At 45.1% G+C, this 26,934-nt stretch overlaps 1 protein-coding gene across 1 annotated transcript in view; it reads left to right on the plus strand.

Annotated features, from left to right (window-relative positions):
- LOC126355146 (BMP and activin membrane-bound inhibitor homolog) overlaps nucleotides 1-26,934 on the plus strand; it is a 212,445-nt gene that overhangs the window by 131,770 nt on the left and 53,741 nt on the right. Inside the window, exon 2 of the mRNA XM_050005341.1 lies at nucleotides 18,232-18,385. Within this exon, the coding sequence (XP_049861298.1) occupies nucleotides 18,232-18,385 (154 nt within the window). The remainder of the gene's footprint in view (nucleotides 1-18,231; nucleotides 18,386-26,934) is intronic.

Genomic DNA, 26,934 nt, shown 5'->3' on the forward strand with positions numbered 1-26,934 from the left:
TGGGACGACGTGCTGCGTGTCCACAGTGATTTCCGTAATTCTCTGTGCTTGATGTGTGGCGATTTTACAATGTGTCCGCGAACAGAACATCGCGTGTGTATCACATTCTGTGCGAATCTCGGGAAAAGTGCCACGGAGATCCTTGCAATGATTCAACAAGTGTTTGGGGGACAGAGCATGAGCTGGACGCGTGTGTTTGAGTGGCATGCTGGGTTCAGGGCCGCCCGTACAGACGTCGAAGATGATGTTCACACTGGAAGGCCCGTTAGCCGCACAACGGCAGACATTGTTGCCAAACTTCAACAATTGGTTGGTGTGTATCGACGACGAACCATTCAAGACCTTCCGGATGAAGTGGTTATTGGTTATGGGGCATGTCAACGAATGTTGACTGATGAATTGAGCATGCATCAAGTCGCCGCAAAATGTGTACCAAGAATCTTGACTGTCGATCTAAAGTCACAGTGTGTTCAAGTGTGCACGGACCTTCGTCAGACTGCATCTGATGATCCGACCTTCTTGTCACGAGTCATCACTGGCGACGAGGGATGGATTTACGGTTATGACCCGGAGACAAACCAACAACCGTCCAAGTGGAAGAGCCCAGGGTCTCCAAGACAGGTGAAGATCAAAGTGAAGAGCATGATCATCGTTTTCTTTGATACCAAGGGAATTGTGCGCAAAGAATTCGTCCCACCCAACCTAACAGTGAGTGCCGCATACTACTGTAACCTTTTTGCGATGGCTCCGTGAAAACGTGCGGCGACGACGGCTCGAACTATGGCGTCAAGGAAAGTGGCTGCTGCATCACGACAACGCGCTCTGTCACACATCCTTGCTCACCAGGACCTTTTTGGCAAAAAAACAACATGGCGGTTTTACCCACCCACCGTATTAGCCAGATCTGCGCCTTGCGACTTCGCGCTATTCCCAAAACTGGAATTCAAGTTGAAAGGCCGTCGGTTCGACACTCTAGAGGGGTTTCAAGAAGCATCGCTAGCAGTGATAAACACCCTTTAAAAACAAGACATCCAGAAAACGTGTGACCAGTGGCAGAAGTGCTGGGACCGGTGTGTAGTCCGCAGGTCGTGGTCGTGCGGTAGCGTTCTCACTTCCCACGCCCGATTCCCGGCGGGGTCGGGGATTTTCTCTGCCTCGTGATGACTGGCTGTTGTGTGATGTCCTTAGGCTAGTTAGGTTTAAGTAGTTCTAAGTTCTAGGGGACTGATGACCATAGATGTTAAGTCCCATAGTGCTCAGAGCCACCGGTGTGTACGTGCGGATGGGAACTACTTCGGGGGTGATGGTGACCGTTAGTCCAAAGGTAAGGTTTTCAACAGATTGGCAACACCAGTCCCGAAAAGTTTGGAATATGGGACTTAACTTCTGAGGTCATCAGTCCCCTAGAACTTAGAACTACTTAAACCTAACTAACCTAAGGACATTACACACATCCGTGCCCGAGGCAGGATTCGAACCTGCGACCGTAGCGGTCGCGTGGCTCCAGACTTTAGCGCCTAGAACCATTCGGCCACCCTGGTCGGCTCACGACTAATCCACTCTGGCGGCCGTTCTATGTGCTACTCCATAATTGACCTTTCGCTACTTGAGAAAGTTCCCACGGAAAGCGAGTGATCCTAAGAAATTTTCTGGAAGAGAAACAACGAATAAACCATTGAAAGAAACACATTCCATTTTCCACAGAACAGGGTAACGTTTGTTAATCACGTATCACGTTTTTTCACGTTCCAGGTTACAAACGTTGCTCAGAGTGACGACCGTCTACATCCACGACAGCTTGGAACCCAACTAGAGATACCATTTCGCTACTGTTCGAAGCACTTTTCGAACGGCGGTCCATGGAATGTTCAGCTGTCGTGACACAGCTCGTGCACTGTTCGAAAGTCACACAATCTCAGCCATCACAACAGTAACTTCTTGTACAATTTGTCGCGCAGTTGGCCGTCGTCCGGTCCCAGGCAATTCCGAAATCGCCAGTTAATTTGGGCTTCCGAAACATGTTCTGACAACATCGGTGCGGAAAGAGTATCTCTCCGTATTCCTTTAATGAACTACACTCGCGAACAACAGCAACACTACTGCTGTTGTTATGATAAAACAGCGGTACGAGTAAAACTCCGCTCACTTTGTCCAGGCTCACGTTGGCCGCCTGCAACTATGATGCACAGCGAACCTTCTGTTTCAAACCTGCGTCGCCGTACCAGTACCGGCGCCTAACGGAAACTCGTGACACTGACACCGTTCACAACGAAAATCGTGCAGATCGCTGTCTGAACATCATTCCTATAAAGTTGAGCACCTATACGCTAAATGGTTTTCCGCCTACACTTGTTCAAGTAGCGAGAATTTAATTATAACCGCTGCGTACATACCAGCGAAAATACATTAGCATCCTGGGGGTTTCACTTTTTTGCCGGACAGTGTAGCTATCTGGCAGGGATCACAATAGAACTTCTGGATGAAAATTAAATAAAAAGGAAAAAATTAAATGTTAGGCGACACAGTATAGTTTCTGGTCCATTGATAATAATCATAAAACTTGGATGAAAAAATACATCTAGGAAATGGACCCTGTTATTATCATTAATAAAATGGGCTTGTTAATATTTTGCTTCTTGTCTTAGCTTTGGCCAAACGGTTCAACGAATGATACTAACTAACGTAAGAGTAACTACTATCAATTTAGATGTAGACCAATTTTTTGAAATTTTGTGGAAATAAATTGACAATTACTTTACTTACATGTCTGCAGCTGGTAAACCTAACTCGTTTATTTTTTATTGCAGCTGACATTTTTAAGTGTATTGTTTATAAGTAATACACATAATTAAAGTAAATTAGCTGCCCAAGCGGCAACACAGAAATTATGTTCCCAGTGTGGGACTAGCAAGTTGCCCTGCACATGAAGTGGCACCCAGTGCGAGACTGACAAATCACTACAATATTTAAACTAAAGGCAAAAGCGAAGGACTTATCTGCTGCCACCACAGATCCAATTCTGCTTTCACGTAACAATTATGTATCTACAATCGTACTAGTACCTTGACCGTCACAGTTTGCAAATTTTTCCTCAGTTGGTAGAATATGTCAAATTAATTGACTAACAGCCAGAATGATTTACTATCGTGTGACTATGCATTTAAATATCATAGCAGTTATCATCAGATTATTGTCACCTTCATTTGAACCTTACAAATAGCGTTAGTTCCATTTCAGTGATGCCATTATGATTATCGCAGGACACATTGTTTCTCAGCGCTAGAAGCGCCCACACAGAATTTGAGACTTTCATTTTTGTTGGGAGAAGTGTAAACGTTCGACGGAGCAATGCACAAGAAAATAATATGGGCAATCAAGAACTACAGCAAACAAAACAGGATGTAATATTGGATTAGTAGTTAGACAGAGGCGAGCAGGTAACAAGACTGGAACAGGTGGAAGAAAACGCCAAACGAGACGCAAGACAGATGGTTCTAAAGAAACCAATTGAAGTCTGAGTGTGTGCAGACGCACTTAGCCATCAAACGCAGTGCATTCTGCCGTAAAGATAACGATACCTCTCAGAATGGTGCAAATGCAGAGGCTGTGTAGTTCGTATCTCGAAATGCGTTATGTTGTGTCAATAGATTATTGTGGCTGTTCATGCGATTAATTTGTTTCTGTCATTGTAGTTTTAGACAGTCATAGTTGGACAGCTATGGAAATGTCTACTACTGCGATTACGTTTGCGAAAAATTACCATAACGAGCATCATATTAGCGTTTTCTCTTCTCAAGAGTCTTCAAAATATCGTTAGGAGTACACCATTCAATTGAGAAAATGCCTCCCCCGGCATCTCGAAAGATAAAAGCGTTAATTCTTAGGTGCACAGCTTTGAGTGCCACCATACTTCGAACAGATGGTGAAATATTTGTACCATCGCTGTCGCCTGGTTCCACCAGTGTTCGTAGAGGACACATGAATGTTTTCGGTACTCAGATTTTTACCTGAGGACGATGACATCCGTAGGGTATCAAGGAATTTGATTTGAAGCAACTAACAAATCGAGAAAGCTGGAGATTCTTCTACCTAAGAGTGTCACAAACCTTTCTACGCAGCCAGGAGGCTACTTCTACACCCATGCTCATGAATTAAGGATAATGCTGATACATGGTGAAACAACGCTCTGGTGGGCGGTTTGCGGGTTTAAATCACCTCGGGGTATGACCATGCAGTGCATTTAACCTGCGGTCGTCGCACGGTGGCGCTGGCAGCAGTCCACACACGCAGAGGTGTGTTGGTGCATTTCAGAGTACGGTGCAGCGAGTAAGTGTGCAGACGTTTTCAGAAGTGCTAATGGTGACTGTGTGTTGAAAATGGCTCAAAGAACACATATTGATGACGTTATGAGGGTAGAATACTAGGGCGACGGAGGCTGGTCAAACAACAGGTCATAGCACGGGCCCTCCGTGTGCCACAAAGGCCTAAATCCCATCGAGCACGTTTGGGATGCTCTTGGTCGACGTATCACTGCACGTCTTCAAACCCCTACGACACTTCAGGAGCTTCGACAAGCACTGGTGCAAGAATGGGAGGCTCTATCCCAGCAGCTGCTCGACCATCTAATCCAGGCTACGCCAATCCGTTGTGCGGTCTGTGTACGTGTGCATAGTGATCATATCCCATACAGATGTCGGGGTACATGCACAGGAAACAGTGTCGTTTTGTAGCACATGTGTTTCGGGACAGTTTTCTCAACTTATCACCCATACCGTGGACTAGCAGATCTGTGTCGTGTGTGTTCCCTGTGTGCCTATGGTATTAGAACCATCTTTGTGTAGTGCCACTTTGTGTGGCACCACATTCTGCAATTATCCTTAATTCATGAGCATGTGTGAACATGGCTTTCAAGAAACGGACATTTGTCTCTAATTCCAGAGACGCGAAGACGCCGAGCCACAGCGACGGTAATATTTCATCGGCCCCGAGACGGGAGCACACCAGACAACAGATGTCAGAATAAGAAACCGTCTGTTGGCATTTACACCTATTTAGTTATGTGTGTTCACTAAGTTAATTTCTTGTCTTTAGTAATTATTCCTTTGTAATTCTGAACCGCATAGTGGTTACTATGAGTGTCCTAGGACCGTCAGTTAAGAAATACGTCTGCGCATGAATGTTATTTTCACTTGTTACAGAGAAAAAAGAGCGTTTACAGGCGAAAATCTTGTATGCTTGGTGCCCCGTAACTATTTTTTAACATATTGATGGTACACCAGGAGATGCATGAAAAAATATTTAATGTAAGACCGGAAATTCGGATATAAACCCTTTATATGACACTGAAGATGATACCCAAATACCAGTTTGGCAATTAAATATTTCTTCATCCAGCTCATGAGCTGATGGTGTGCAGCGAGATGACTTTTAACAACGTTTGTATGATTATGTTATTCAGATTGGTGAGAGTTGCATCGAAAACTTACTGTAAACATATTAAGTAAGAGTGTAGTTGGGTAAATAGCTGGACAGCTAGAGGCCGCGTAAAAATTAAAAATAATTAAATGAAAGGACGATTAGTCTACATGCAGTATGAAGAAGGTATCTGTTCTTTCGGACATGTCCGACCATGCAGCGCTCTAGAATGAAATAATTAAATCAAGACCCTACGTTGTCGACGGGAGTTGGTATACATTAACGGGGAGAGTTGAAAATGTGTGCCCTTACCGGGACTCGAACCCAGGACCTCATGCTTACATGGCAGACACTCTATCCATCTGAGCCACCGAGGGCACAGAGGACAGTGCGACTGCAGGGATTTATCCCTTGCACCCTCCCCGTGAGACCCACATTCCCAACTTAATGCCCACACACCACATTCGTGGTGACCTTGCCCATTACACTCATTACTCGCGGCAGACAATCTTACCAAGTCTCGTAAGAGTTCGGGCAATACGTGTGGATCCGTACAAAGTATATGAAGATGGTATCTGTTCTTTCAGACACTTGACCTTCTTCTTCTGTGCTGGATGCACACGCATTGCCCGAACTCTTATGGAACTCGGTAAGATTGTCTGCTCCAAGTAATGGGTGTAATGGGCAGGATCACTACGAATGTAGTGTGTGGACATTAAGTTGGGAATGTGGGTCTCACGGGGTGTGTGTAAGGGATAAATCCCTGCAGTCGCACTATTCTCTGTGCTCTTGGTGGCTCAGATGGATAGAGCATCTGCAATGTATGCAGGAGGTTCCGGGTTCGAGCCACGGTCGGGGCACACATTTTCAACGGCCCCCGTTGATGTATATCAACGCCTGTCGATAGCGTAGGGTCTTAATTATTATTTGATTATATGGAGGGTTTATAGACTAGTCGATATAGAAGTCACTGGATACAGATAAATCTTTAAAAGAAATCTTATAGACCTCTGTCTTCACCAGCTTAGTGAACTCGTAGAAGACCTGATTCTGAATCACTGGCCAGGAAATTGGACTGCTGTGCTCGAAGTACGAGAGCAACGTCTTTGTTGTTGTCGCGGTACCTCCCTCGCTTATACACTAATGGCCATTAAAATTGCTACACCACGAAGAAGACGTGCTACAGACGCGAAATTTAACCCTCAGGAAGAAGATGCTGTAATATGCAAATGATTAGCTTTTCAGAGCATTCACACAAGGTTGGTTCCGGTGGCGATACCTACAATGTGCTGACATAAGGAAAGTTTCCAACCGATTTCTCATACGCAGTTGGCCGGAGTTACCTGGTAAAACTTTGTTGTAGTGCCTCGTGTAAGAAGGAGAAATGCGTACCATCACGTTTCCGACTTTGATAAAGGTCGGATTGTAGCCTATCGCGATTGCGGTTTATCGTATCGCAACATTGCTGCTCGCGTTGGTCGAGGTCCAATGACTTTTAGCAGAATATGGAATCTGTGGGTTCAGGAGGGTAATACGGAACGCCGTGCTAGATCCCAACGGCCTCGCATCGCTAGCAGTCGAGGTGAGAGGCACCTTAGCCGCATGGCTGTAACGGATCGTGCAACCACGTCTCGACCCCTGAGTCAACAGATGAGGACGTTTGCAAGAAAACAACCATCTGCACGAACAGTTCGACGACGTTTACAGTAGCGTGGACTATCAGCTCGGAGACCATGGCTGCGTATACCCTTGACGCTGCATCAGAGACAGGAGCGCCTGCGATGATGTACTCAACGACGAACCTGGGTGCTCGAATGGCAAAACGTCATTTTTTTCGGATGAATTCAGGTTCTGTTTACAGCATCATGATGGTCACATCCGTGTTTGGCGACATCGCGTTGAACCCACATTGGAAGCGTGTATTCGTCATCGGCATACTGGCGTATCACCCGGCGTGATGGTATGGGGTGCCAATGGTTACACGTCTCTGTCACCTCTTGTTCGCACTGGCGGCACTTTGAACAGTGGACATTACATCTCAGATGTGTTACGACCCGTGGTTCTACCCTTCATTCGATCCCTGCGAAACCCTACATTTCAGCAGGATAATGCACGACCGCATGTTGCAGGTCCTGTACGGGCCTTTCTGGATACAAAAAATGTTCGACTGCTGCCCTGGCCAGCATATTCTCCAGATCTCGCACCAATTGAAAACGTCTGGTCAGTGGTGGCCGAGCAACTGGCTCGTCACAATATGCCAGTCACTACTCTTAATGAACTGTGGTATCGTTTGAAGCTGCATGGGCAGCTGTTCCTGTACACGCCATCCAAGCTCTGTTTGACTCAATGCCCAGGCGTATCAAGACCGTTATTACGGCCAGAGATGGTTGTTCTGGGTACTGATTTCTCAGGATCTATGCACCCAAATTGCGTGAAAATGTAATCACATGTCAGTTGTAGTGTAATATATTTGTCCAGTGCATTTCTTCTTGGTGTAGCAATTTTAATGGCCAGTGTTGTAATAGACGAGCGTAAATATTTTATTCTATACTTCATTCGCATATATTCACTTCATATGTTAAACTAAGTTCATATTGTCTATGATCAAATATTAATAAAATAAGGAATTCGAATTAAGGAAATTCTTAATCTATCCTCGTGTCTCTGAACTGTAAAACGAATACAGGACCAGCGTATGTACACAGTCCATTCCGTTGGGCTGCCCGCCTGCCTGTAGAAGCGTGCGTGATGTGTTGTTTGCGCTCGTCTTATTAAACTCCTGCTGCGGGTGCCGGTGTTGGCTGTTTGCTGGCCAAATAAATTAGAAAGCAGGCAGTGAACAAGGCTGCCGCCTGAGCAGAGGGCACTACGCACGTACAGTTCCGTCCATCACGACCTCAGGTCGGTCCGGCACGATATGCAAACAAGTCGAGCAGCAGGCGACAGGGGAACTGCTGACCTAGCCTGCTTTTAAAAATTACTGCGTTGTGAGTATGCCCTCAATACTGCCGCAGTCAGTCACCCTTTTCTGTTATCCTCCCACACTGAAGTGACAAGTCATAGGGTAGAGCTATGCACTTGTAGAGATGGCGATTGTGTTGCATACACAATTTATAAAAGGAGAGTGCATCGGCAGAGCCGTCATTTGTACTCAGGTGATTCATGTGAAAAGGTGTGGACGTGATTTAACAGATCGCGCAATGGTGGCTGGAGCTACACTCATGGGACATCGTTAGGGGGTTCAATATTCCGCACATAGTGTCAAGAGTGTGCAGAGAATAACAAATTTCAGGGATTACCTCTCACCACGGATAACACATTGGCCGTCGGTCTTCACTTAACGAGCGAGGCCAGCGGCATTTGCGTTGAGTTGTTAGCAATAACAGACGAGCGACACAGCTTGAAATAACCTCAGAAATCAATGTGGGGTGTACAACGAACGTATCCATTAGGACAGAGCGGCGAAATTTGGCGATACTGGGCTATGGCAGCAGACGACCGATGCAAGTGCCTTTGCTAGTAACACGCCATCTCCTGCAGCGCCCCTCCTGACATCGGGACCTTATCTGTTGGACCCCGGACGACTAGAAAACCGTGGCCTGGTCGGATGAGTCCCGTTTACAGGTGGTCAGAGCTGATGGTAGGGCTCGAGTTTGGCGCAAACCTCGAGAAACCACGGACTCAAGTTGTGAAAAAGGTACTGCGCAAGCTGGTGGTGGCTCCATAGTGGTGTCGGCTGGAATGGAATGGACTGGGTCCTCTGGTCCCACTGAACCGATCGTTGACTGCAATGTTTATGCTTCGCTGCTTGAAGACCATTTGCAGCCAGTCATGGACTTTATGTTCCCAAACAACGATGGAATTTTCATGGATGACAATGCACCATGTCACCAGGCACTAATTGTCTACGACTGGTTTGAAGAACATTCTGGACAGTTCGATGATGATAATGATGTTTGGTTTGTGGAGCGCTCAACTGCGCGTTTATCAGCGGCAGTACAAATTCCAAACCTTTGCTCAATCCAATCTCGGCACTTTCTTGAATAAAGATGAGATAATGAGGACAACACAAACACTCAAACATCACGAGGCAGGTGAAAATCCCTGACCCCCTCCGGGAATCGAACTCGGGACCCTCGACAGTTCGAGTGAATGATTTAGCCACCCAGATCACCCGACATGAGTCCCATCGAACATTTATGGTATATGATCGGAAGATCATTTCGTGCACAACATCCTGCAATGGCAAAGCTTTCGCAAATGTGGACGGCTATTCAGGCAGCATGGCTCATGACTTTTTCAGGGGACGACCAGCAACCTGTGGAGTCCATTTGACGTCGAGTTGCTGCACCACTACGCCGAGCAAAAGGAGGTCCTACACGATATTCGGAGGTATCCCACGAAGACTCATTACATGCTTCGAACGCCCCCCCCCCCCCCCCCGGCTCTTCTTCAAATAAATGTACACAGCTGGCCATTAAAATTCCAACACCGGGGAGGTTAGCAAATAAACGAACTATTACTTAGCGTACAAAATGGTTAAAATGGCTCTGAGCACTATGGGACTTAACATCTGAGGTCATCAGTGCTCTAGATTTAGAACCACTTAAACTTAACTAACCTAAGGACATCACACACACATGCCCGAGGCAGGATTCCAATCTGCGACCGTAGCGGTCGCGCGGTTCCAGACTGTAGCGCCTATAAACGCTCGGCCACCCCGGCCGGCACTTAGCGTACATACCGGGTGGTTACAATTAAAGTGCAGCTACTCAAAGAAGTCCAGTGTGGGCTGTAATTATCGTATGGCAGCGAAACTTGTTAGACGTTCTATTGCATTCACGCGGAACCGATTTACGCTAGAAAAAAAATTAGTTCCAGTTTTGACTAGCAGATGCAAATCTGGCGCAGTGAATACAAGAAAGATGTATAGAATTGCTTCCATTTATAATGGATTAGGGGAGGTACGTTGAAAGGTGGCTACACTGAGTCACAGCGCCAGAGATTGCGCCAAAGATTATTATTCCGCCGCCTCCACTGGACGCAGTAGTAGTTCAGAGGATGTCGAGAGCAGTCGTTGTTCTGTTGGGCGAGAGAGTAGACGATCTGAGTGTGGCCTAAAATGTTGTACTGTTCGGTTGGTGTAATGTATAGCTGGATGAAGATGCAATTGTGAGAATATATTTGGGAAAGCAATAAAAACCACGTGCAAGGGGGCTTAATTAAAAAGAAAAGACTAATATTAACGAATAAAGGCAATAATTATACCAGCTGTGCAACCGGTTACAAAGTCTCGTAACCGGTTGGCCCTGACTAGTATTAGCACGCAATTTGACTGCATAAAATAAAAATAAAGAATGACAAGGAATTTCCATTAACACAATTGATTTATCAAGTCCCCTGCAACTATAAAAGTTATGAAACAACAAAGGACAAGTGTAACTGTTCTGTGTGTGGTAGTGTGACTCAACGTACATGTATCTGGCTCAATTCTTTTTCAACACGACAAAATATTTTAGACACCATTTACAATGAACTAATTGAAAAACCAGAAATACTACAATTGCACATAGAAATCAGAATTACAAGTCTAATAAATGAACACGAGCCACATTCTTTGTTGACTGTGCCTGTGAGCAAGAGGGATCGTTATTAAAGAAAACTGTAATACCTTTTTACCTCATTATATATTAAGGAAATTATTCCATTACACCAGCATCATAAATTAAAAGCCCATCTACTTTCTCAAATATATTCGGACAATTGCATCTTATTCCATCTATACATTACACCAACCGAACAGTACAACATTTTAGTCAACACTCAGATCGTCTACTCTCTCGCCCAACAGAACAACGACTGCTCTCGACATCCTCTGAACTACTACTGCGTCCAGTGGAGGCGGTGGAATAATAATCTTTGGCGCAATCTCTGGCGCTGTGACTCAGTGTAGCCACCTTCCAACGTGGACAGAGGTCAAATTAGTGAGAAATGCATAATGCTGATTTTATTAGTAACAGCTGCTTACAGGATTTGTTCAATATGAGCACTGCAGAGGTCGACGAGATGCTGTACAGCGCCAGATTTTCACCTGGTGCCCAAAATAGGAACTTTTTTTTTTCAGCGTCAATCGGTTCCATAGTAACGCATCAGCATATCTACAAAGTTTCACTGCCATACCATAATTACAGTCAACAGGGGACCTTCGTGAGTAACGCTAATTGTAACCACCCAGTACAAAGTACGAAGGAGGAATACGTGATTAAATTTGTAGGTCATTTGGCGACCTACACAGTACAGAATTTAGTACACAGAGCTGAAACACCTGACAGCAACAATGGTTGTAACCAGGTAACTCATCGATTCGAGCTGACCTCGGATAACAGAAACGAGTATGTCGTTTCATGCTGATTTTAGTCTGTCCCAGGCTTCATCAATCACAGCGCCTGGCGACCGGTGTCTCGGCAACCCACGACCAAACGTTTTCGGTGGATACGAGATCTAGAGAATGTGCTATCGAGAGCACAAGTGAATATTCTTTGTATCAACGTTTGTTACGACGAAGACAGGCAGCAGGTGAAAGGGTCTTTCAACACATAAAGTTCCATCTTTTTACAGATTTTAAGAAATACAGGAATACTTCCTCAATTTCGACGTTTCTTTTGCACGTGTACGGAGTTTTGAACAGTTTCGACAGATGGCAGAGCCGTAGTGAAGCATCAAAATAACATCTGCGTAAGACAACGTGATGTAATTTAACTCTTGGTTGGCAGAAAAAAAAATCGGGGTTAACATCCATGAACATTTATTTGACGTTTATGGCTATCATGCAGTTGATGGAAGTACTGTTGAGCGATGGGTAAAGACAGATGAAGCGTCATAAAGTGAAAAACTGAACTCCATGATCGTACACGACCGAGACGTCCTGTCACATCAGCTGCTCCCGACATGATGAATCGCACGGACGCCATTCGTTATTTGTGGAGACCCGTACACCACAACTCGACAATTTTGCCCTACAGTAATCGGTGAACATTGGGATTACGTGTACAGTGACTGAGAGTCTCGGGTATTCAAAGGTGTGCTCAAGATGGGTTCCACGTATGTTCACAAAGCACCACAAGATTCAAACATAAGCCACTTCATGTGTACTGTTGTAGTATTTTGAAACCAGTGGAAAGGCCTTTCCGCAACGGGTCGTTGCAGTTGACGAACACTGTGTGCATCACTTTTGAGCTTTCACCAACAGGTTCAAATGGCTCTGAGCACTATGGGACTTAACATCTAAGGTCATCAGTCCCCTAGAACTTAGAACTACTTAAACCTAACTAACCTAAGAACATCACATACATCCATGCCCGAGGCAGGATTCGAACCTGCGACCGTAGCAGCAGCACGGTTCCGCACTGAAGCGCCTAGATCAGCTCGGTCACAGCGGCCGGCTCAGCAACAGGAAATACACGCACAACACTGGAGTATTACCGTAAAAAAAAACAATACATGTAAACCAATTATTGACCGAAATCGTTACTCAGTTCCAAACCTTAAGAATAAGAATGTTATGAGAAAAAAATGTGGACCATTATTTATTGATCGACCGTCGTGGTACTGTGTTACCTTACTGAAAGATAACGTTACAGGGACGTCGAAGATAAAGCACAGCCACTGACCTTAACACGTCAGAAATGTGATACCTGCTGTCTAAGTTACCGGCTATGTGAAAGAGATGATCTTACTGTGTACCCAGTGGCACCACATACCATCACGTCTGGCGCCGGGCTCGAATGCTATTTGCCAACTTTCGTTTGTCCCTTGAGTTTCTTTTTTTATCATGTGACGATGTGATGTGCATTAATTGAAATATATTAAATGACTTCATGATGATCATCAGTCCCCTAGAACTTAGAACTACTTAAACCTAACTATCCTAAGGACATCACACACATCCATGCCCGAGGCAGGATTCGAACCTGCGACCGTAGCGGTCGCGCGGTTCCAGACTGTAGCGCCTAGAACCGCTCGACCACAGCGGGCGGCAATTGTTATTCCGTTAATACGTATATGTATCTTAATGTTTATGTTTTATAATATTTATACCGCATTATTCCTATAATTTTAGTTCCCAGCGGCGTATAAAATGAGAGAAATAAATTTACTGCACTGTTCCTGATACGAACACAAATTAATGCAACAGCTTTCATTAATTAACCTTTTACTAACAGTGAAAGCGTCAGCTCTGCCGATCGGGGAAAATAGTTTTCTTTGACGTTATTTTGTACTTACAGGAAGAAAATAGAAACAACAGAGGAGGTAAAAAGGCTCTTTCTATTTCGTGTGAATATTTCTTGATGTGTTTTTACATATAAATTTTCTCTAGCAAATAAACGTCGACGTTTCTGAAACGTGTGAGAAACACTTTTCTTATTGTCTTACAACAATTTTTTTTCGCAAACATCTCTTTTCAATTTTACTTTGCCCATTAAAAAATTTTGCCACTGGTAGCGTATTAATTTTGATACTAAACTACAACTTTTTGTGTAACGAAAGGTAGGCGTGTATCATAACTTCACTTTCACCGTTCGCTGTTAGTGCATCGTTGCACACCTCCGTTTGACGGTTACGTCTTCCTCCGTTCCGTTCCGCTGGCGTTCATTGTAAATCGGCCTCCTGCTCTGGCTACTGTGCCGTCGCTTTGATAACTGCTTGTCCGTTGTCTCCGGCGTAACGAGGCTGTAGGTTCCCACACACCACACCACACCACACCGCACCGCAGCCGGCCCAGCAGAAACGCCAGACCCGAACGTCTGGCTGTGCTCCGTACCTCCCGCTTCCCCCTCGTCCTCCCCCACCCACTTCTGCCATTAGGCCGGCTCGGCTGTGTTTGGAGAGGAATCTCGCGGGCCTCCAAATTACAGGCCCCGTGTGTGTGTGTGTGTGTGTGTGTGTGTGTGTGTGCGGCCGGCCTTCACGTGCCTTCTTCCGCGCGCTCGCCTCTTCTCCTCCTGGAGGCTCGGGTCGTACCACTTTGTTTCGCAACGAAAATCAATACCCGACCTAGTCATTACTACAGCGATTTCAATCGGTCCATCGCGTACTCTGAGGCCCAAACCCGTCCTGGCAAAGAGTGCGTGATTTGTCACGTATGTCATGAATTGTGAATTGCTACTCCGTAATTCGGTCGACGTGTAAAAGTCGGCGTGTAAAAGCTAGTACATATCGCGGCTGCACAGTAGCGCTTCAGTCTTTTTTTAAATTTTTTATGATACTTAACACGATACCCCCTTTATGCAGAATAACACTATCGCCCTTGTACAGACATTTATTTCTGACGCGTGCTTTATGACTAGGGCTATAAAAGTAACGACTAAATTTTTTACCATATATATTCGGTATTATCTAGACACATAACTTACCCGTTACAAACTATTCGTTGCTAGTTACTTTCGTTACTAAATGATTCTGAGCACTATGGGACTTAACTTCTAAGATCATCAGTCACGTAGAAATTAGAACTACTTAAACCTTACTAAGCTAAGGACATCACACACATCCATGCCCGAGGCAGGATTCGAACCTGCGACTGTAGCTGTCGTGCGGTTCCAGACTCTGGCGCCTGGAACCGCTCGGCCATCCTGGCCGGCGAAGTTTACTGTGGACCCTCCTCTGAATGTAATTGTCGACAGTAATCGCAGTTTTATTTATGTCCCCGCTTTTCTCTGGACAAAGAGAAATGACACCGTGTGCTTATTTTCTGCTAAGGGATGACTGCACTACATAATGAGAAAGTATACTGAATTGTAGTTGGCGTAAACTCACATGACTAGCACAAGCCGTTGTAAAATAGTATCGTTCAGCTCATATCACAGTTTTGGAATCGAACTTAACACTTTTTCAGAAACGTAGGTGGGGCGAACACACTGATATCGGAGACACAAAGTTACGGAACACGACACTCAGGAATTGCTCCCGCATGACGCTTGAATTCACAGGGTTAAAGAAATGCATCTGAGAGTAAGCAACTGGAGACATAGGAATACCGACAACTTGGCCCGAACCCGACATGAACTGAACGCGGGGACGAAAATTGGGCAAACGGAGAAATACATTGCCAGCAAAAAAATCGCAGCGCCAAAAAATAATTAGTGTAGAGTAATGAAATCTAGCGAGTACATTTGTGTGGGTAACATATTTAAGGGATTAAGTTGCAAGATCACAGATTACTGTGAGCGCAATGTAAAGCCCTGCAAATGTGAAACTCTGGTACGTTAATAACCAGCGTAGCGGACAGAATATTGAAAGCAAGCATGAAAACGTGCGCAAGTGCGGATGTGAGTTTGTGGGATGGAGTACGACGCCTGTTGCACTCGTATTGTAGAAAGATCCCCTTAGAAATATTTATGAATTATTCAAATGTGGGTGAAATCTTATGGGACTTAACTGCTAAGGTCACCAGTCCCTAAGCTTACACACTACTTAACCTAAATTATCCTAAGGACAAACACACATACCCATGCCCGACGGAGGACTCGAACCTCCGCAGGGACCAATCGCACAGTCCATGACTGTAGCGCCTCAGACCGATCGGCTAATACCGCGCGGCCTTTGTGATTTACTGTGCTGGTAAACCTCTTACGTTATTTGATTTTCAAACAGCTAAGCAAAACTGAACGTACTCAGACATTTCTCTCTTTACTTACTCTGATCATCACTAAACTGACACACAATATTTTTAGCGCAACGCAACTGACTTTCAATAACCCTACAAAAGAATGGCCGTCACTAACAATAACCTATACCTTTCATGAATCACTTACCTCATAAAAATCTTCGTTACTCGGACTACCGCAACACAACGAGCGCCAATACTGCCAGCTAAACAGAAGATTCTGGCTACTGAAGGCAGTATATATATATATATATATATATATATATATATATATATATATATATATATATATATATATATATATAAGTGTGTGTGTTTCCAATCATAATCAATGCAATGTTCGTGTTGACGGGTGCAAATGGCTGAGCACTAGGGACTTAACTTCTGAGGTCATCAGTCCCTTAGAACTTAGGACTACTTAAACCTAACTAACCTAAGGACGTCACACACATCCATGCCCGAGGCAGGATTCGAACCTGCGACCGTAGCGGTCGCCCGGTTCCAGACTGTAGCGCCTAGAACCGCTCGGCTACTCCGGCCGGCGGTGTTGAAGGGCTCAGGCGACGCTTGAAGCTCTATGTGGTGCAGTCATCAAGGGTACACGAGTGCGCCTTCGGGTCCGAAAGCCCATCTCGGTTATGTATCGTTGAGTGGTTTGCACTCCTACACTTGTCGATGACCCACCACTGAAATCTCAGCGATTTGCGGAAGGGTTGCATTTCTGTCACGCTGAGCGATTCTCTTCAGTTGTCCTTGGTCCCGTTCTTGCCCGATCTTTTTTCGGCCACAGGGATGTTGCAGATTTGATTTTTTGCCGGATTCCTGATATTCTCGGTACTCTCTCGAAATAGTCGCACGGGAAAATCCCCACTTGATCGCTACCTCGGAGTTGCTGTGTCCCATCGTCGTACGCCGACTATAACACCGCGCTGAAACTCACTTAAATCTTGATAACCTGCCACTGCAGCAGCAGTGAACGATCTAACAACTGTGCCAGACACTTTCTTCTTATATAGGCGTTGCCGGCCGCAGTGCTGTATTCTGCCTGTTTGCATATCTCTGCATTTGAATGCACATGGTTATACCAATTTCTTTGACACGTCAGTGTATTTAGTCTTTTCATTAAACTACCACCTCACACAGCTGTACTTTACTGGGGCCATACTTGATAACAATTAATGTCTTCATCTAGAGAGGAAAGTGTGCTTATGTTATCCCGCAACTGTACATTTTATTAATGAAAGGCCACTCCACTTAGTGATATGTGCTTTATTTAGTCCACGACTGGTTCTGGCCTTCACAACCAGGCAATTTTCGAGTGGGTCTCAAAATTATACTGTTGCGAAGCAAGGTCACAATCAAAATAAGGTACGCATCACGAACTGGAGAGGCTTTTCATTAACTAAATGATTGATAACTATCATCGATTATGGAAGAATATCTTTTGCGGTTGCACAATGAAATGAAATTAGCGTTTGGCGTCATTGGCCGTGAGGCCCCTGACGGGGCAGGTCCGGCCGCTTTGGTGCAGGTCTTATTACATTCGACGCCACATTGCGCAACCTGCGCTTCGGATGGGGATGAAATGATGAAGAAGACAACACAACACCCAGTCCCTGAGCGGAGAAAATCCCCGATCCAGCCGGGAATCAAACCCGGGCCCGTAGGACGGCAATCCGTCACGCTGACCACTTTTTTAAAATTCTTTGTTGATCTCATTTTGTTCTATTCTCTTCATTGAATGTGATAGGGGCGGACGTCTCATGACACCCATTCAGGTTGTTCTTTGCTCCGTTCACTCAGTTTTTTTCATTACAGAGGGTAGCTAAACCCTCTGAGAAAACACGCTGAGCTACAGTCCCGGCGAGTATTCAGCTGTCGGGGCGGACTGCGGTTGCACAATGTGTCGGTGGTTACCACGTGCGCCTGATGATGAAGCCTTGAGCGTTCCGAAACCGATAACGATTACGAAACATTAAGTACAGCTGTGGGAAGGGGTTATCATGAAGGGAATGAGCAGTTGACTACTCTTCGGAACAAGGGTGTTTCTGCTGGCGTCCCAGCAAGGTGTAAGGTGTTAAGATAAACGTAGCTTGCATGCTGACGCGATCTTGTGCTTATCACGGTGGTGTCTGCGTTTGTGTTCGCAGGGGAGGTGCGGTGCTTCTGCAACGTGCCGCCGTGCATCACGACGGGCTACATGTGCAAGTCTGCGCTCGGCGCCTGCTTCAGCGAGGCACGGCTCGGCTCTGCCCCGGCGGGGCCCGGCGCCCGCCTCCACGGCTGCCTCGACATGCTGCACAGGTAGGCCACCGCCCCGCCCTGTCTGAAAGCACCCGCTCCACGACACTTCACGCCTCGAAGCCAACCTGTCGCCTCTTCGGCAGCGGTCGCGGTCGCACTGATGTCGGTGGATTCCGCCGACGACCGACGTCGGCAGAAGACGTTGTGTCCTTTAGAATCAACACATTTGTACGTGCACGGCCACAGTGGAGCCTGCCTCATCGCCCGAACTTATTTCGGACGACAGTCGGCGAAATTCAAATCAGTTTGTTTTCTTCGCCCGTATCGAACCACACGATACGAAACACGCATTCTGGCAAACTGATAAGTTTAGTCAAAGAAGGCGTTTGTGGCATCCTCACGATATGGTAACCGGTGTATACACTACTGGCCATTAAAATTGCTACAGCAAGAAGAAATGCAAACGGGTATTCATTGGACAAATATGTTGTACTAGAACTGACACGACATTATATTTTCACGCAATTTCGGTTACATAGATCCTGAGAAATCAGTACCCAGAACAACCACATCTAGCCGTAATAACGTCCTTGATACGCCTGGGCATTGAGTAAAACCGAGCTTGGATGGCGGGTACAGGTACAGCTCCCCATGCAGCTGCAACACGATACCACAGTTCATCAAGAGTAGTGACTGGCGTATTGTGACGAGCCAGTTGCTCGGCTACCATTGACCAGACGTTTTCAATTGGTGAGAAATCTGGAGAATGTGCTGGTTACGGCAGCAGTCGAACATTTTTTGTATCCAGAAAGGCCCGTACAGGACCTGCTACATGCGGCCGTGCATTATCCTGTTGAAGTGTAGGGTTTCGCAGGGATCGAATGAAGGGTAGAGCCACGGGTCGTAACACATCCGAAATGTAACGTCCACTGTTCAAAGTGCCGTCAATGCGAACAAGAGGTGACCGAGACGTGTAACCAATGGCACCCGATATCATCACGCCGGGTGATAGGCCAGTATGGCGATGACGAATACACGCTTCCAATGTGCGTTCACCGCGATGTCGCCAAACACGGATGCGACCATCATGATGCTGTAAACAGAACCTGAATTCATCCGAAAAAAATGACGTTTTGCCATTCGTCCACCCAGGTTCGTCGTTGAGTTCATCATCGCAGGCGCTCCTGTCTCTGATGCAGCGTCAAGGGTAACTGAAGCCATGGTCTTCGGGCTGATAGTCCGTGCTGCTGGAAACGTCGTCGAACTGTTGTGTAGATGGTTGTTGTCTTGCAAACGTCCCCATCTGCTGACTCAGGGATCGATACGTGGCTGCACGATTCGTTACAGCAATGCGGATAAGATGCCTGTCATCTCGACTGCTAGTAATACGAGGCCGTTGGGACCTAGTACACGGCGTTCCGTATTGCCCTCTCGAACCCACCGCTTCCATATTCTGCTAACAGTCACTGGATCTCGAACAATGCGAGCAGCAATGTTGCGATACGATAAAAAGCAGTCGCGATAGGCTACAATCCAACCTTTACCAAAGTCGGAAACGTGATGGTACGCATTTCTCCTCCTTACACGAGGCATCAAAACAACGTTTCACCAGGCAACGCCGGTCAACTGCTGTTTCTGTATGAGAAATCGATTGGAAACTTTCCTCATATCAGCACGTTGTAGGTGTCGCCACCGGCGCCAACCTTGTATGAATGCTCTGAAAAGCTAATCATTTACATATTACAGCATTTTCTTCCTGTGGGTCATATTTCGCGTCTGTAGCACGTCATCTTCGTGGTGTAGCAGTTTCAATGGTCAGTAGTGTAGTTCGGAATCTGTGGCCTGAAATCATAGGTTTATTTGAAACCACAACACGCAAAATCCTTAGCGGAAATTCTAGGTGTAAGTTTTAACCTAAAAAAAAAAATAATATTTCAGTTGAGAAGACTGGCGTATGTTACGCTTAAAATTACTGCACTGGGCTTTTTTATGGTTGTGGTAGGTGGACAGTAGCTGTCTACAAGTTATAATTACTGGTTACTCGCGTTTTGATGCCAGAAGAGTGGTGATACTGTATCTGATACTCACATTAATGATCCACTTCTGGCTTAAGTAAAACTAGAACATATACTTTGATATTTGACATGTGAAGATTACATCTTTCCAGTATTTAGACCTATACCACGTTCTGAAAAGTACAATTTCAAAGTTTTTGTGTGATATGTTGGATGCTATTTGCGATGCCCTAAAGGGTAATTTATAAGCTAAAATTTTTACTTTCGAAGAGATATGCCACTAAGTGAAGGCAGTTTGTTGGTTGCCATAAGCGTTTCGCTTCATTTATTTGGGAAGCATCATCAGTGGCCTGTATTACATGTTCTCTTTTATACACACAAAAAATGACTAAATATTTTTAGTCTTCCATTCCAAATATTACGAAATATGAAAACTTATTAGTTCCTTTCTCAAATCCACTGGACATGTGCTTAAGGACCATTGAAGTTTCCACTAATAGAATCTGATTTTCTGAATATACTGCTAGTATTGCATTAATTTTCACCGTTTTTCTAATACAGTGAACTGCTGTGAAACAAAAATCTTCCTTTCATGAATTAAGTAATACTTTCTCACACATAAATTTTACCTATGCATCTTGTAACAGAAACATCATTTATTGTCACAACGTAAATGAACCGTTATGCGCTCTTAATCTCATTAACAGTACGTTTACACACCGAAGTCGTAAAATCTACCACTGTAGCATAATAAACCATATTTGCCACAACGTGTTTTGGAAAGATCCTTAATGTGATGTATCATTGAAACTACATATTTTCATATTACACACGTATGAAATATACGAAAAATATCAATTACGGCATGTTAGCCTCAAAGATGGAAGTGACTTCTGACTGTAACGGGTCGTGGGAGAAGGAAAGTAAAGTCACAAAGTTGAAACTGTTTAATTTTTATGGCATAGCGTTTTTCCATTTAGCTCATATATTCGTTAAACTAATATTGTAATTCCAGTAACCGAGGACAGAGTGTACAGTAAGTCTGCGGGCTTTCGTGGCCGTTGTCACTGAAGTTAAAATTTTCTGGGTTATTAGGCCGCGTCATGTTTCTTCTAAAATGTTCGACGTTTCGGCCCCTCTGCTGGGATCTTCTCCAGGATCTTTTAGTGTCCTCTAGCAGTGTTCTAGCAGTAGAGGACACCAAAAGATCCTGAGGAAGATCCCAGCAGAGGGGTCGAAACGTCGAACATTTTAGAAGAACAGTCTACGAATATACCTCCGGTGCTCAGTGTCTGAGGGCCACAACTTTTCTGCAAGCAACTGCGTCTCCGTCTTCAATACGCCGCCGTGGCAGCTACCTGCCGAGAGTGGCAGCATCAGATCTTAAACCTTAGATGCCACCTAATTTAAATTAGACCTTAACATTCATCTGTAGTAAGCCTGTGATTACCAAGCGAAGCAGTAACACTCTCCTAATTAATACAGAGTGCAGACTGAGAATCTTAAGTCGCTAATTTCGCCTTTATAGAGTTATCATGAGAGACGAAAGAACACACAGTGATTAGAGTTCATGGGGCAAGCTCGTGTTCACACTGGTCAGGTTAGCAAATCTAAAGGGTCTTTCCGTGACGATGGTGAAGCTTCGTAAAGTACTTGTGTGGAACACTTACTTCAGTACCTCATAACTAGAAAGTGGCTCTGGACGGTACGGCTACCAACTATTTTCGGGTGTCCAGTGTTTAACTGTAGGGTCATTTACTAGACTGCGGCTCGTCTATCAGCTATTACAAGCTGGCGACGGTACTTTTCTCAGATCGGGCTTGTCACGATACATCTTCTGCAAACCGCCACGGGAAATGCCCATTGGATGCACGACCCTTGCTTCGGCCACCCACAATCTGACCGCTGTCAGATGTTCAAATGTGTGTGAAATCTTATGGTACTTAGCTGCTAAGGTCATCAGTCCCTAAGCTTGCACACTACTTAACCTAAATTATCCTAAGGACAAACACACACACCCAGGCCCGAGGGAGGACTCGAACCTCCGCCGGGACGAGCCTGACCGCTGTCAAATGGACTGTCGTGCTGATAGTCAGTGCAAGACCTGACTCGAGATCCTTGTCACATGACACACCGAACCGTTCGCTGTTGCTATAAAACTGTTTCTGGACTTTAGAAAAAGCATTTCATTCAATACTATATCGACGCTTCCCGAAGGAAATGCTTCCACGTAGGTTATCTAATCAGATTTGGATATGGATAAAAATTGAGTGACAGGTGGATTCCCAAATTATACAACTTACTGACACGCAAGTAATATTGCTTGATGTGAAGTTTAAAGCTTTCCCGGCGTACTGATTGTTCCATAAAAACACGGGAGAACTGCGGGATGTCAGTAACGTCCTGCCACGATATTTCGGCGCAGACTCTTCTGGCCATCTTCAGGTGAGTACCATTGTAGTAGTACTGGCGAATATGCGCTGAGCTCCTACTGAAAGGCCCGGGACCATTTATGTTCAAAATATACACTAATAATATTGCTGGCAGTATTAGCTGTAATTTTAGGCTTTTCGAAGATTATGCTCTTATCTGTGAAGACATTCTATTCGAATAAAAATTGAAAAAATATTAAATTAGAATTCCAGAAAATACTAGCTTGATGGAAACGGTGAAATCGGTGGCAGGAGCAGCTTCACGTAAAGAAATGCAAAGCTGTGCGCTTCACGAAACCTAAAAAGTGCTTTATCCTTCAACTATCGGATCAATGAATCACGACTGAAGTCAGCCAGTCTCTAGAAGTAAGAAACGAGGCGACCATACACGAGGGCTATTCGGAAAGTAAGATCCGATCGGTCGCGAAATGAAAACCAAAGTTAAATCGAAAATGTTTTATTTGCAACAGTTTGCTACACCTTCCAGTTATTTCTCTGCATAGTCGCCGATCCGACTTACGCTTAGACATTTGTCGTAGCGTTATATCAACTTTTCAATACCTTCGTCCTAGAAAGTAAACATCTGTGCTCTCCGCGACTTCTCTGTGCTGGTCTGCAGCTCGTTGTCTGTGCCAAAATGTCTTCCTAGCCAGCGGGAGCCAAGTCCGGGCTGTATGGTGGCTGATCAAACGCAATGCTTCGAAAAAGCTGCGGGGGCGTCCTCGTTGGCCTTGCAGTGCGTGGCTGAGAATTGTTATGAAGAAGTAAATGTGTGACAGGTACATTATGTGAGGTCGCACGAAATCGGGGGAAACATCGCAGCGGGCACCCATACTATGGGGGGACACTGTTTTTCTAGGCATCTGTAGATGCCCAGAATCGAAAAGAGCGACGTGACGCGATCGACAGGCATACCAGAGACACTGCCCAACACATCTGTGCAAAGCTTCATGGGATTTTCAGTGTCGTTTCCATTTCTCGACTTATCGGACCTTATTTTCTGAACAGCCGTCGTCGGTTCGGTTTTAGATAAAATAGATCACAATTCGTTGAGAGAGGATAGTGGATAACTTGCCTTCAGCATGTGGATACCACTGGCCAGCCACCGAAATGAGACGAGGGGCGAGGCTGAACTCATGACAGGAAAAAGCCTTCTCCTGGATTTTGGCCACTAGACGGGAATTAAGGTGATCATCTGTAGACGCGGTGTTCCAGAAAGATAATGAAGAGTGTCGCGTGCGGCCAGATCTGAGTGGGAAAAGTCACTTATGAAACGTGTAAACGGTCAGCCTTGGGCGGCAGTGAACAGTCATGGAGTCACTGAGTAGTCAGTAATAATGGAGTAAGGAGAGTACCAATAAAGACGCCACAAATTGGATGACAGCAGCTACTGACGGAACAGTAGTACTTCATTCGCGAGGAGACGGCGATGTTCCGTGCGACGCAACAACTGACAGATGAGTAGCTGCAGTTTTTCAACTGTCTTGTGTATGTTTCATCGAATAATTTAGAAAAGAGACAGCCTTCGTCCCGACTAGGAGTGTAGCGCATTCCATTTAGTACCTGTCTTCTGTGAGTTACACCAAGGGGCCAGTGATGTAACAGTTAGGCCAAGAAGCCACTGAGTTAGGTAAAGTCACCTTTAATTAGTAGAAGACAAAACAACAATTGCCTTTGTGTCTGATCTAGGCAACCCAATAGAACAAGGAGCCAATGGGCTCTTGTCTCTTGATAGTTGGAAGAACATGTGTAGCACAACGGAATCATAGTGAAAAGAGTTTCTACAATAAAAAGTTGGTACCTGGTGTGACTAACGTATATATGTTAGCTAGTCAGACGCCTCACATAGAAATATGCCTCAAGGTAAATAAATTTATTTGATGTATTCATATCACTTTGCTACTTTGGCAGATCACCAGCCCTGTCAAAGATCCTTCTCTGTTCCCCTACAACAATCCTAAAACAACCAAAGAGGTTCTACTCCCTCTCCACTCAGTTATGAAGGCTAATTAGGCAAAAAGACAGCGAACAGTTTTGTCGTCAATGTCCTGATTACAATACGCAGCACACCACATGTTTATTGGTAGCATTTACCTGTGCTGGGACGCGGAAAACTGCTGTTTGAGGAAATTTGGAAATTTGTTGTAAGGTCTCACGGGACCAAACTGCTGAGATCATCGGTCCCTAAGCTTACACACTATTTAATCTAACTAACTTACGCTAAGGACCACACACACACACACACACACACACACACACACACACACACACACACACACACACACACACACACACACACACACCCATGACCGAGGGAGGACTCGAACCTCCGACGGTGGAAGCCGCCCGGACCGTGACAAGACGCCCCAGACCGAGCGGATACCCCGCGCGCCTTCTAGAAGAGAGATTACAGACAAAGCACTTCTACGACACAGAACTGAATACTGTTAAAGTGTGTGTAAACCATTATGGCAGTCTAAAAGGTGTCACCAACCGAATGAAGGCACGGCGAATGGTCGTTGTCTTGATTCACTGTCGTGTGAATACAACAGAAATATTGAAAAATCTTAACAGTTAGGCATTAGAGAAAAGATTGGATACGTTTCACCGAGAAGCTGCTTAGAAGACCTTAAGGATCGCTGTACTGGCAGAAGCTATTAAAATCCTTCAACCCCGAGCGTATATACACTGTAGAGATCACCTGATAAAATTAAGCAAATAACATCTCGCACAGAGGCGTACCGCTATCTTTCCTACGTTTCATCCGCTAACAGAAGAAGAAGAAGAAACTTATATGGTCACACACTTCACAGTGATTTGCAGAGTAGTACATACAGAGCGCTTTGCCTTTAATAAAGGAGCTATCTCTCATTTCTCTTGCGCGTAGGTGTCCCATGTCTTAACCACTGTGCCTCCTAGCTCGATATGACAGCATGGCCCTCTGGAGTCTCTTTGGCTTACTACAAAAAAACTATAATATTATTTTCATTAGTGGAGAATGTTGAGCTGCGGGAACATAACTGCTTGCTTGGATGTTGGGTTCCAACCGCGTAATAAAACGAAATTGATTGGTGGCTCGTTAAACGACACTGCAGGCAACTCGTCCGGCGCAAGGCTATCGTCGCGAGAGAAAGTCCGAGTTTGGAAACGCGATTACATCGCAACATTATAATGTAAATCAAAATCCGCGCCGTGTTCCTGGGATGTTGACGGTTCCAGCGCAATCGGCTGTGCTCGTGCGGCATGTGTGTAGCTGACAGTGACCTGTAAACTATTTGGACGAAGAACTCTGATCTTGCAGCGTAGACTTACGTGTGACTCTAGATTCTCTCACATTCCATGTAGCAATTAGACAAAAAGATTCGATCAGTCTGAGAATGATACAGAATTATGTTACGAGTTTCGTCGTCAGTTGTTATGATGGCAGGTGGCCAATGCTAAATAGAAACATATATTGCAGGTTTGTCAGTGAAGTCGGTAAGGAGCTGGCTACATAGTGTGTATCTGCAACGACTGAAATAATTAGTAGTCGTTGTTTAAAAAATAATATACAGGGTGGTCCATTGATCGTGACCGGCCCAAATATCTCACAAAATAAGCGTCAAAAGAAAAAAAAACTGCAATGAACGAAACTTGTCTAGCTTGAAGGGGGAAACCAGATGGCACTATGGTTGGCCCGCTAGATGGCGCTGCCATACGTTCGGATTTTACTAAAATGTGACGATGATGAAGTATCTTGCATATTAATAAACAGCTTCAGCTGTATTTTGTCGTTTGTTATTAGATCGCTATCGCTTTCGCGTCACTAAAAGCCACTTCTTCAGGTTGAACACATAAGTAAAACATTACAGCTAAAAAGCTCGAACCTTTGTGCCAAACATTCGTTGTCCGACCCCTAAAAGAATGCATGTCACAGAATAAAGCAGGTGGATTCCAAAATGATGTGTGGGTCCGCTTTTCCGGTTTTATGCAGTCGCGAACTGGGGACACGATTGCGTATAGACCCACCAACCACATTGCAGGCAAGCTGTTTTATTCTGTGACATGCCGCCTTTTAGCGGTGCTTTGTTCTGACGGACAACGAGTGTTGGAAACTAGCTTTCGAGATGTTTAGCTCAAACGTTTTAGTTATACGTTCACCTGAACATGTGGCTTTTAGTGC

The sequence above is a fragment of the Schistocerca gregaria genome, chromosome 3 (genome assembly GCF_023897955.1).
Source record: "Schistocerca gregaria isolate iqSchGreg1 chromosome 3, iqSchGreg1.2, whole genome shotgun sequence".
Classification (NCBI taxonomy): Eukaryota; Metazoa; Arthropoda; class Insecta; order Orthoptera; family Acrididae; genus Schistocerca; species Schistocerca gregaria.